The following is a 12,500-nucleotide window of genomic DNA, read 5'->3' as shown; positions in this document are numbered from 1 at the left end:
GAGGCCAGGAGGGTGAGCAGGGGCATTGTCCAACAACAGCAGACATTTCAGAGGGAGGCGCTTCTCTTCCAAGAATTTCTTCACTGTCGGGCCGAAACACAAATTTACCCATTTGGTGAACAAAAGTCTCGTTACCCAGGCTTTTGCATTAGCCCTCCGCATCACTGGAAGCTTCTCCTTAAGCACTTTGTGGGCCTTGAAGGCTTGAGGAGTCTCCGAATGATACACAAGTAGGGGCTTCACCTTGCAATCCCCACTGGCGTTTGAACAAAGTGCGAGCGTAAGCCTGTCTTTCATAGGCTTATGCCCGGGTAGCTTCTTCTCTTCCTGCACGATGTACGTCCGACAAGGCATTTTTTTCCAAAAAAACCCAGTCTCATCACAGTTGAAGACTTGCTGAGAACTGTAGCCTTCATTGAGAGTCATCTCGTCGAACGTCTTAATAAAGGCTTCGGCCACTTTCGTGTCTGAGCTGGCCACCTCCCCATGCCGCACCACCGAATGGATGCCAGTCCACTTACGGAATTTTTCGAACCACCCATGAGAAGCCTTGAACTCTGGGGTTGGCGTCGATGTCCCTTCTCCTCTGTCGTCTTCGGCCTGGGCAATTAAATCAACGAAAATAGTGCTGGCCTTGTGGCAGATTGCCGTCTCGGTTATTGTATCACCAGCAATTTCTTTGTCTATTATCCAGACAAGAAGCAGCCTTTCCATTTCATCATGCACGTGGCTCCTCTTGCTAGACAAAATAGTCACGCCCTTGGAAGGTGTAGCTGCTTTGATGACATCCTTCTGCTTAAGGATGGTGCCTATTGTCGACGGATTTCGGCTGTATTCCTTGGCGATCACACTCAATCGCATACCAGCTTCATACTTTTTAATGATCTCCATCTTCGTCTCCAAAGGAAGCATCTTCTTTCCGTGAACTTCAACTTTCTTGAGACCCATGACTACGTATATACTGTACGTAATTATGTTACGTAGTATACGTATGTAGTAAAGTTCTCACACAACACAATAAAGTATACTACAACGAAATCACTAACGAATTTATGTTAATAAACGAAATCGTATAGAACGAATGAATTCCGTGTGCTTACGATACCGATGATGCCACGAAGTGGCCAAAGGACGCCTTTACATAGAGCATGATGGGAGAGATGCTGACCAATAGGAGAGAAGGATCTTATGGTGGTGACTAGCATCAGGAACCAACGGGAGAGCGGGAGGATGGTGGCGACTCTACTCAGTTGGCAGTGCGCGAATTTTAAAATTGTTATCGGTGGTCCGGGCAAATCTTGGACTTTACAGCAACAACCTTTCATATCCTGAACAATTTTCGTATGTAGAGCCGCAAAAATCTTCATATTTGGTTTCGTATCTCAAGTTTTTTCTAAGTTGAGCCTTTCGTATCTCGAGGTACCACTAACTATATATCTATATCTATATCTATATATATATATATATATATATATATATATATATATATATATATATATATATATATATATATTTTTTTTTTTTTTTTCTACAGTTGACCATGTACAAGCTTTTGATCATTGTAATTTGCTTTACCTTTTGACTACAGGTTTCTTTCCTAGCCAAAAATGTTTAAAGTTTTTAATGTTAATGTTGTTTTTGGTAAAACTCAATCTGCTAGAACAAGTATAATAAAGAATTCTCCCCATTCACAATCAAGTTTCATATATGAAATGCCATTTAGAGATGGCAATAAAAAATATATTGGTCAAAGTGGCGAACTGTTGGCATCAAGATTGCCATAAAAAATATATTGGTCACAGTGGCGAACTGTTGGCATCAAGATTAAATCAACATAAATATTGTGTATGTGTAGGAAATACATTTAGAACCCTCTTTCTACATATGAACAATTTTAATCATGCAATTAATTGGAAAAATTAAAACTAAATTTCATTTTGTAGAGATATCATTAAAATAAACATTATAGAATCTAGAATAATAAAATATAAGTCAAGTATTGTTTTTAATATTAGCAACGGACAATATAAACTAGATAAAGGGCTTACAAAATTTACTGTTCATCACTTCGTAACTACAGTAGTACCTCGAGATAAGAAATTAATCCGTTCCGAGGCGCCCTTCGTATCATGAGGTTTTCGTATCTTGGACCACATTTTACATGTAAAATGGCTAATCCGTTCCAAGCCCTCCAAATACACCCCATTAAATTTCATAAAAAAGCTAAATTGACCTATAAACAATGAAATACTACAACAATTTGGACCATTCAACACCTAAATTAAGACTAAAAATGCAAAACCTGTAAATAAAGTGTATATTAGTGTACAAGAAATATTATTACTGTAACGTAAAATGTGGAAGCTTACCTTTCGAGTGAGGCTACATACATACGTAACTATCCAAGGAAGATTGCTTTTGCCTAAGTACTTTTTCACAATGTTCCTGTATGAGCCTTTTTGGGGGGTGTCTTCTACAAATGATTGCACTTTATGAAAGGCGGCTTTAATTTCTGCCTTTTTTTTATGTAATATGTACGTACGTACACTTTAAAAAATATACGTACTTACTACAACGTAACTATCCAAGGAAGATTGCTTCTGCCTATGTACTTTTTCACAATGTTCCTGTGTGAGCCTTTTCGGGGGGTGTCTTCTACAAATGATTGCACTTTATGAAAAGCTGCTTTAATTTCTGTCATTTTTTTCTTCTTTTTTTGATTTTTAACTTTTTTTTTTTTACTTTTTTTACTTTACATACGTAGGTTTTTTTTTTCTTCTTCTACAGAATTTCAACTTTCTTTTTTTGCACCTCATGACTCTGTTGGCTCTTGTGTCCATCAAAACCCTGTTCAACCAAATGCTCTCTCTGCAACTGATTTGGGTACTGAATGTTCGGCTGCTGACCTTGAACATAAACTAAAGTGCCTTGATTATATGTACACTACATACTGGTATGCATGTTGTAAATGATTGGTCTACACCCTCTGTTCAGCAGGGAGTGGAGATTCTACCAACCTTGCAAAGTTTCCAGTTATCCCATGAGAGAGACCTTGATCACTTATCCCATGAGAGAGATCTTGGTCACTTTTTTTTTAAATATTAGTATTACGTACACATTGACGATCCCGAAAACGAATACTGCGTGCATACTATAACAATGCTGGTACCGAGTGGCCGAGCCACGCCACCACGTGTACATAGTAGATGCATGATGGGAGGGACGCTGGCCAATAGGAGAGAAGGATTTCATGGCCACGACTAGCATCATGAACCAATGGGAGAGCAGGAGGATGGTGGCGAGTCTACTAGTATACTAAGATGGCGGCGCGCGGCGTGATTTTCTAAATTGTTATCCGGGCAAATCTCGGACTTTCAGAAACCTTTCGTATCTTGGAAACTTTTCGTATGTAGAGCCGTTAAATTTTTCGTTTTGGCTTTCGTATCTCGAGTTTTTCGTAAGTTGAGCCTTTTGTATCTCGAGGTACCACTGTATATATATATATATATATATATATATATATATATATATATATATTATATAATATATATACATATATATAAAATGGCAGTTCCTGGGTTATGACGGGGGTTCCATTCTTGAGACGCGTCGTAAGCCTAAAATCGTTGTAAGCCAGAGCATCATAAAAAATCCTAAGAAAACCTTTCTTTTAATGCTTTGGGTGCATTCAAAACTATGTAAACTGCATTCTTATTGCATTTTTCATAAAAAACTTCAAATATTTATTATTTTGCATTTTTGTTGTCATATTTCCTCTGCCAGATTAGCATTGTAGACGCCGTAACCCTAGAACATAGGTTGTAACCCTGGAAATAACTTCTGATGAATATAATTGAAAAGCGCCTTAACCTCGTAACGTCGTAAGCTGAATCAGTCGTATGCCGGGGACTGCCTGTGTGTATATATATATACTATAGTGTACAGTGTACATGCACACATGCACAAACACACACACACATTATATATATATATATATATATATATATATATATATATATATATATATATATATATATACGTATATATGTGTGTGTATATATATATATATATATATATATATATATATATATATATATATATATATATTATATATATATATATATATATATATATATATATATATATATATATATATATATAATTATGTATGTGTGTGTAAAGTACATCTACATGGGCAGAGACAGAAAAATTAATGAAAACAGGGACTAGAGACAGACGAAAGGAATAGCTAAACATATACTGTTGAATCTTTAAGCTTCATGCAGTGGAATGACACGTAAAAATAGATGGCTATTGTTTATGAACACATCTACCTAACCTAAAAATAATCAATATCTTATTATAATGATGTTAAAAAACTTACAGTTCCTGACAACTTAAAGCTCCAACTTGACCATTCAATCAAACCATTCTTTTTCTTATTAAATGAAGCTTTGTTCAAGAGGTACAACACAATACATGAAGATCATAATCTTTTCACTTACCATCAGTTCTAAGGTAATCGTTGAGTATTTGGAAGAGAGGGAATGAATCCCATGTATCAGGGGGCTGTTCTGCTAACACTTGGTCCATATCTACAGCAAATAAAGACCAGAAGATTTCTGCATGTTCTACCAAAAGATCGCTGAACCAAGCAAATGCCTGAAATCAATAAACAAATAAAAAATCAACACATATATAAGAAACCAAAAATGTAGCTCAGTATAAAGCAGACTAATTTCAAATTTAAAAGCAGCTTATTGAATGCTTTTTGTGTAATCAAATCCTCTCTGATGAATTGAACTTACTTCTCATGTTTACTTGGCGATTCAATAAAAATTACACATACACTAAGAATAGAGAATTACATTAAAACATATAACAATAAAAATATTGATATTTCTTACAAGACATAAAATCACAGTGAATATAGAACATACATGATAGACCAAAATTGCAGTTTTCTTGATATTTCAAGTCCACCATGAAAAGGTGATAAGAAGTTTCAAACCTTGTAAAATATTGCCAACCATAGCAGATATAGAAAAGCAGGTTGCAAGGGTCACACCTAATGACCACAAATAAACATTCATCATGTAGGCATTATAACTGCATGTAGGGTAACGTGTCAGATTATGATGTGTTTTACAAATATTCATCTTTAAAAATCTAAAGATATATAAGGCTTCATCAGACAAGTTTATCAGTTTTCTCTTAAGCAGGTGCATGTTGATTTAGAAATATTTAGAGAGATGATTATCAAAGAAAATACATTCTCAAGTTGTCTTCAAATACAATTCCGTACTACTTAATAAATTACTGTATTTGTAGTAAGGCACCTTAATCTTTCATGTATTGAGTTCATTTCTCTGCAAAACACAGAATTCCTCCAATGAACAACATCCAAATTGGAAACAACAAGATCAAGAAATAGAACATATATACCGTTTATATTTTATAAAAATGCAATAAATTCAGAAATATTCAGAGTGCATGAATAATACAGAACATTGTGTAACAGCACTATGAGTTTCTTTTTCACTGTATTTGTGCAGTGTGTTATGCTTTTAACTGTTCAAAGCTGGCATATTAATCTGGATACTGATTGTAAATGCAATCTCTGAGAGAGCTCATAATTTAGAAAAGTCCTGTTAACGCACTTGAAGTATCTAATCTATGCAATGTTATTACCGACAAATGAGCAAATTCATTAAAAACTATATTTTTTACAATAATCACATACATCAGCTAAAAAGACATGGGATGCATTAGTTATCGAGCATTCACAATCAACAATTAGTAGAGGGGGCAAATGTTGCAAAATGAGGGGTGCGCGATTGAGCTTTTTAAAGCAATTTTGTTGAATCTGTTGAATAAGGCCCTTGGAAAATCAAAAGTGGATGTTGGCATTTTTTTAAAATCTCATCTTTCATATTTTGCAGGCTGCTAAGTTCAATCCCAGACCCCACAGGGTGCAAATTAAACTTCATTGAATATGGAACATGTCAGAATTTAGAGCATGCTAAATTCTGACACTTACTGGCATGTGCTAGTATTTAGAGCTCTAATTTCTGGCATGTACTGGCATGTGGCAGCATTTAGCAGGTGCTAAATTCTTGCACATGCCAGTACAGTATTTAGTGCAAGCCAAATTTCTGCACATATACTGGTATGTGCCAGTATTCAGCAATCACTAAATTCTGGCACATACTGGCATGTGGCAATATTTAGCATGTCCTAAATTCTGGTACTTACTGACACATGCCAGAATTTGGAGAGTAATAAATTTTGGCATGTGCTAAATTCCTGCACAAATTGCCACATGCCAGAATTTAGTGTGTGCTGAATTCTGGCACGTACTGGCACATGCCAGTATTTACCCTTGCTAAATTCTGGCACATGCTAGAATTTGGCGCACACTATATTCTGGCAAATTTACTCCTTGCCAAATTCTGGCACATGCTAGAATTTAGTGCACCCTATATTCTGGCACGTACTGGCACATGCCAGTATTTAGTGCTTGCTAAATTTTGGCATGTATTGGTGCATGCCAATATTTAGTGTGTGCTTAATTCTGGCACATATCAGAATTTGGCACACGCTAAATTCTGGCACATACCAGCACATGCCAGAATTTAGCATGCACTAAATTCTAGCACATACTGGCATGTGCTGGAATTTAGTACGTATGTGTTAAATGCTGGCACATGCCAGAATTTAGTACGTGCTAAATACTAGCACACATTAAATTCCAGCAAGTACTGGCATGAACCAGTATCAGCATATGCTAAATTTTGGCATGTGGCAGTATTAGCGTGTGCTAAATTCTGGTAAGTATACTGACAGATGCCAAGACTTAGCCCCTGTTCTAATAATCAAGAATGCAAGCACTGGTATCCCCTTCTATTAGGGGGAGGGGAGGCAAGGTAGAGTCTTTTATTCATAACAAAGTCTGATTTCTGTTGGTTTCCCTCCTCTGAGGAGGGAGACCAATTTCTTTGGGATTAGTCCGACATGATTCTGATCAAACCTACAGAGCAGGAATAGAGGGAAGCACTGCCCTCCAGAACAATACCAGTGGAATACCACCACCAACCTTGCCATGTGGTGCTCATTCCATCCTGAAGGTTCTACCTCCTCCTGAGTGTGAGTCTCCATATATGAAATGCATAGCATTTTGATGAAAAGGCATTTGATTTGGGTAAGGGATCATCCTACACTGACCAACAGAGAGTAATGGTGTCTTACTCTGTTTCTGATCATATGTAAACGATATGACGGCACATATGAGCATAGCCACTTCTTTTTGCTTTTCTTTTTTTTGGCGTACATAAACTGGGTTCATCATTCGTTGAGGATAAGAGAAAATGCCCCGGTATATGGAGTCCAGTTTTAATTCATCACATGTTATAATTATCATTACTACAACCCACTAGTACCTGGCCACAAGACCAGCTAAAAGAGAATTCTTTGACATTATTCTGGTCACCATGGAACCTCTGATTAGACCATGGAAAGAGTAACTCCTTAAGGATTCAACAACGACCACAAAAATTTTTTTCTTATGTCAAAACCTGTTATTTTACCTTACACTTAAATTGGTAGTAGTACATAATTATGTTAGCCGATTAATTTTTGTGTAGAGATGTAGATGGGGCGCTCTCCCTTTACTTAAAACACTTCCCAAGGAAAAAATGAAGTTAGAAAGGATAAAAGGAAGGAGGGGTTAACTTCCAAAGAAAACAATATATCTGCCTCTTGAATGGTGAATAGGCAAGAGAAAATTAATCAGGGAAGATTAATAGTATTGTTGAGTTTAAAGCCAACTATGTTATCCTGTTTTTATAGCTATGGACCTATGAATAAAAAAAGACAACTGCAAACATGAAATTGTTCGAATCATCACTTCAAGCACATATAATTTTCCTTGGTTACTCCTGGAAGTTATTTCAAACCAAAAATCATTTGATATTATTGTTAAGAGGGCTTTATTAATTAAACAACTAAATTCTCTGCTTTCATGATGGCACACAAGAATTGTTCTTCATTGACAAGCAATACATTTGATGATAATGTATTTCACTTGATGATTCCAACTTACTGTGTGAAACTACAACTACAGTAAACCCCCTGGATCTAGGGGATAGGTACCACAATCTCTGCAAATCACTAAAATCTGCGAATACTTAAAATCTCTGTAAAAATGCTCAGAAATGCCTGTTTTGATAGTCCAAACACAAAAAATCCCCTATATAAATGCTTACTAAAACTGATTATTTTAATAGTTTATCACAAAAAGTGCATTTAGTCATGAAAATATGAAAACATAGTAATTAGTGAACATTTCTCAGTGAAAAATACTGCGCATAGGCAAATTTCCTGCAAATTATGTGTATATATGTTTAATAGGGAAATCCGTGAATCACCGAGTCCAGTGAGTTGTGAAAACACAAATTCGGGGAGTTTACTGTAAAGCTTTTCATTCTTTTAGAGAGAAATAACAAAAATAATACAAATTGTCTGATCAAGCCTAAAAGGGCATTCCAACTTGGTAATCTGTGCCATGCAAATCTGAATATTATTATGGTTCCTTAAATTATGTCTAGGATTTTTTCAAGTGAAAAAAATTAATTAGGATTTTTTCAAGTGAAAAAAATTAATGCCATATTGATGAAATTTTGCAAAATATTGGCCAATATAGTTTAATGGTTTTACAATGTTACTGGGACCTAGAATTACATTTTGGCTGGGGTAAAAAAAAAATCAAATGCAGAAAAGCAGAATCCTCACCACGATGCAAGATAAAAAATTTAGTAATTTCTATTTGAAATGATTACTACCATGATTTACAGTACCTTTAAAAAATTAAATCTAATATAAGTATACACATTGCCTAAATAATCCATCTTGACTGTGGAAGGTGGTAGAGTTAAGAGTCTTGGTAGCTGGATTTTTAGTAGTTATTCTTAAATTATATAAATACACTAGATTCTTGTCATATTTACAAAGTAGATATGAATATAAAATCTATAACACACTTCAAAACTTCCTCTTATTTAACTTTTCTTCCAAAGCCTGCTTTTCCAATCAGTGTCTTTGGAAGAAAAGACACTGACGGAAATAATCAATGTCAAAGTAAGTTCTTTTGGAGGAGATTATGGAGGAACTTTCCTTCCTGTAAACTTTAATGATGGCATCATTGGTATAAAAAGGCATTTTCCAAGAGCAGAAGTTCTTTCCTCCTTGAAACCTCATAAATCTTGGAGGGCCAACCTTGCTGAGGACTGCTATTGTAAAAGTATTTTGTCAACACTTCCTCACATGCGTGTCCTGGTGTTTTTACAGAATAAAATTTTATCAATGTACCCGACAAGGATGATACTTTGTCACAGGGCATCTTACATCCCTACCTAATTTGTGACTATATTCTGTATTACGGAAGTTGCATAATTCTGGTAATTATAAGAGTAACACCGACTTCTTGTAGACATCGCCAGCAAACTTAGAGGAATGTCTTTCGAATACATAATGACGTAACTTATGATGTCATTAACTTGCCCCCATCTCGATGGATAATATAATTGGCTCTTCGTGAGAAAGTCTCAACCTCTGGCAACAATGAAATACAACCAATACTCCTTGTTTACACTTTGTAGCAGTGGTAGTAGGAGTAGTAGTAGCAGTATATAGGTTTCATGCTTTTTTTCTAAACACTTGTGCTTGTGTAAGTCGAATAAAAAAAGCTGTCCTGCAACCATGGGGACAATGACCTACCATAGCTGCCATTCTTGAAGCCTTGACAAGGTACAAATATTCATTTCGAATTTCAGAGACAGCTGTTTGACGTCAACACCTTGTGGGAGGAGTCGGGACGACATGTTTACTTCACATATAACTGAACCCATATGTTACATTTAAGTAACATTAGAATAAGTGTTTCCTTTATGTGGATTCTAATGAAGAAAAAAACTAGTTTTTTTATGTCTAATTGCATATTTGTTTTGTTTCATTTCCGCTATTTCGAGAAAGTTTGGGAAATTACCGAGAACAGGAATATGCCTGTTTTATACAGAAGTACCAAAGGACTATTTTGCAGAGGGAGGGATCTGTTGAACCAGACCATTCCAGAAAGTCGCAACCCATATATAGGCTAAGAAGAAGCAAGTGTTGTGACGGGGAGACAGAGACGGACACTAGAGGTGTTAGGAAGGGAGGAAAAGGTGCAAGAGATTAGGGTTACATAACTCTGTGTGAGCTGGTGTTACGAGTATTTACTTGAGTTATATATTTGATGTAAGAATAAAAGGTGATTTCAATAGAAATAGGCCAGTAGTGGTTTCAGTGCAAATACACTATTCGTGAGTAGTAAGGCAGCCAGGTTGGAGCTGTACTATGAAGACAGTCTAGTTTAAACTTAGGCCTCACTTTATAGCCTAAGCAAGGTTGTTGTATCACTTGCCTGTTATTAACATGATTTGTGTGAAGAAAATTAGTGGCAGGGTTATGAGTTTTCCTACAATTACCTATAGGGTAGCTTGCACCTACCAGTAAATCCCTAGTCTCTGTTCTCCATTGCTAGCCAGGATAGGGCTATCAGTAAGTCCCTAGTCTGTTCTCCATAGCTAGTCTCTGTTCTCCATAGCTAGTCCGTCTCCATAGCTAGCCTGGATAGGGCTATCAGTAAGTCCCTAGTCTGTGTTGTCCTTAACTAGCCAGGATAGGGCTATCCATAAGTGCAGTGCATTACTCTCATGCTAATCATGTTTGGTACCCATATTTTTTTTGTAGAAAATATTTTAACTCTGTTAGCCATGTTGGGTATTCCAGTAGTTAAGTTAGAGAGTGACTTGTACCCTAAAGCTAGCTGGATTAAATATTGATTCTGGGAATAGGCCTAAACTCACAAGGTTAAATTAGGTATGTAATATTTGTATGCAGGCTTTGTAGGAGTTAGGCTAGAGCTGGCGTGCTGAAACTATTCGTTCATTATTAAGGGAGTACGTATTTATGTTTTCTGTCTGTTACATATTTAAATGGCTCAAGTGCATATTAGTCGTCACCCATGATTGTAATTGTTAAGTAAAGATACTGTGGTTACTACTGTACTAATCATAGATAAGGAATATATTAGTTAATTTGTTTGGCTGTACTGTTATACTAAGGAGGTTGCAATTTAACTTTAATGTATTTTTGGATTTATTTGAAATACAAATATGTTTTTTTTTTTAATATTGTAAATAAATATAATACTGTTAAACTATTGCTGTTGGTATTAATTCCATCTTCCTGTTTCCACTTTGTTCATGTTCTTTAGCCAGTAAAAACACTCCAGGAGGGTCTTAATCACTTTTGTTGAGACACAACCTTCCTCCAACACCATACATTAGAGTGTTCTGCCACTGGCTTCAGCTGCTTTATTTTACTCTTATGAATACACTTGTTCTAATATAAGAATGCTGCTGAAAATTAGGTTCTAATATAAGAATGCTGCTGAAAATTAGGTAGGGATGTAAAGTATACTATGGCTAAGTAATATTTTTGTCCAATGCACAGAAAATAGTTATTCCAGAAAAACACCGGGACAAAGGCTCTGAATCTCATAGTAAAACAAGATCATCCTTAGAACTCAATCAAGGCAAGGTTAATAAAGGCCTGTCCACACTAGGAAACATAGTTTGGAATCAAAGTATGCAAAGTTTGCTATTTGCAAACAGTTTCTTGGAAACTGTAAACAATTTTCAAACACCTTGGAAACTGTTTCTTGTCCCGACCTCAGCTGTTGTCAGGATGCCTGTTGGTGCAATACCCTCTGTATTTTACTTGGCAGCTTTAATGCACTCAAGGAGATATATGGGAATGAAAGAAAGAAAATAAATGATGGGTGAGGAAGATTTTAGAAAAAGGAGTGTGTCCTACTGACTTGCTTCTGGTAGAATTGAAAATAGATGGAACATGTTTTAATAATTTTATTTCAACGTCTGCTACTGAATTGGAAATCCTTGTACTGATGGTAGCACCCATGATATCTTGAGAGGATACCACATTTAGAAAAGCCATTTCACTCACCATCAGACTGGCTGTGACATACTATACAACATGTATGTATATTATATATATATATATATATATATATATATATATATATATATATATATATATATATATTCAAGTAATCAAAGTCCACAATTATGTAAAATGTATTAAAAATACATAAAAGACGGGAGCTTTCGTCTACTTGATCAGTAGACCTCATCAGCCGTACTGATTTTTCTTTTCAAAAATTATATACAAAAAAAGTTACGAAGGACAGGCAGGACTCTGGAAACGTCTCCGAGGGAGATAACCACCAAAACAAACTCTCTTAATTTTGTTATTCCCTCGTCAAATGTCTGGCCAAAAGACGAGCGATCGTCGTGGTTGAACTACCTCCTCTGTGTGTTCGGCTGTTCCCTCGTCCAAAACTTCTGCATCGGCACCTGCAATGGGGGTTCTTCCTTCCA

The 12,500-nt window shown here is 35.9% G+C and overlaps 1 protein-coding gene across 19 annotated transcripts in view; it reads right to left on the bottom strand.

The window, feature by feature from the left end:
• LOC135212647 (calcium-dependent secretion activator-like) overlaps positions 1-12,500 on the bottom strand; it is a 1,046,064-nt gene that overhangs the window by 167,230 nt on the left and 866,334 nt on the right. For all 19 annotated transcript variants that reach the window (XM_064246274.1, XM_064246275.1, XM_064246259.1 and 16 more), the window contains one exon: positions 4,506-4,662. In XM_064246274.1, coding sequence (XP_064102344.1) covers positions 4,506-4,662 — 157 coding nt within the window. The remainder of the gene's footprint in view (positions 1-4,505; positions 4,663-12,500) is intronic.

The sequence above is a fragment of the Macrobrachium nipponense genome, chromosome 41 (assembly GCF_015104395.2).
Source record: "Macrobrachium nipponense isolate FS-2020 chromosome 41, ASM1510439v2, whole genome shotgun sequence".
NCBI classification, from domain to species: Eukaryota; Metazoa; Arthropoda; class Malacostraca; order Decapoda; family Palaemonidae; genus Macrobrachium; species Macrobrachium nipponense.
This window is presented reverse-complemented; position numbering and strand designations above follow the sequence as displayed.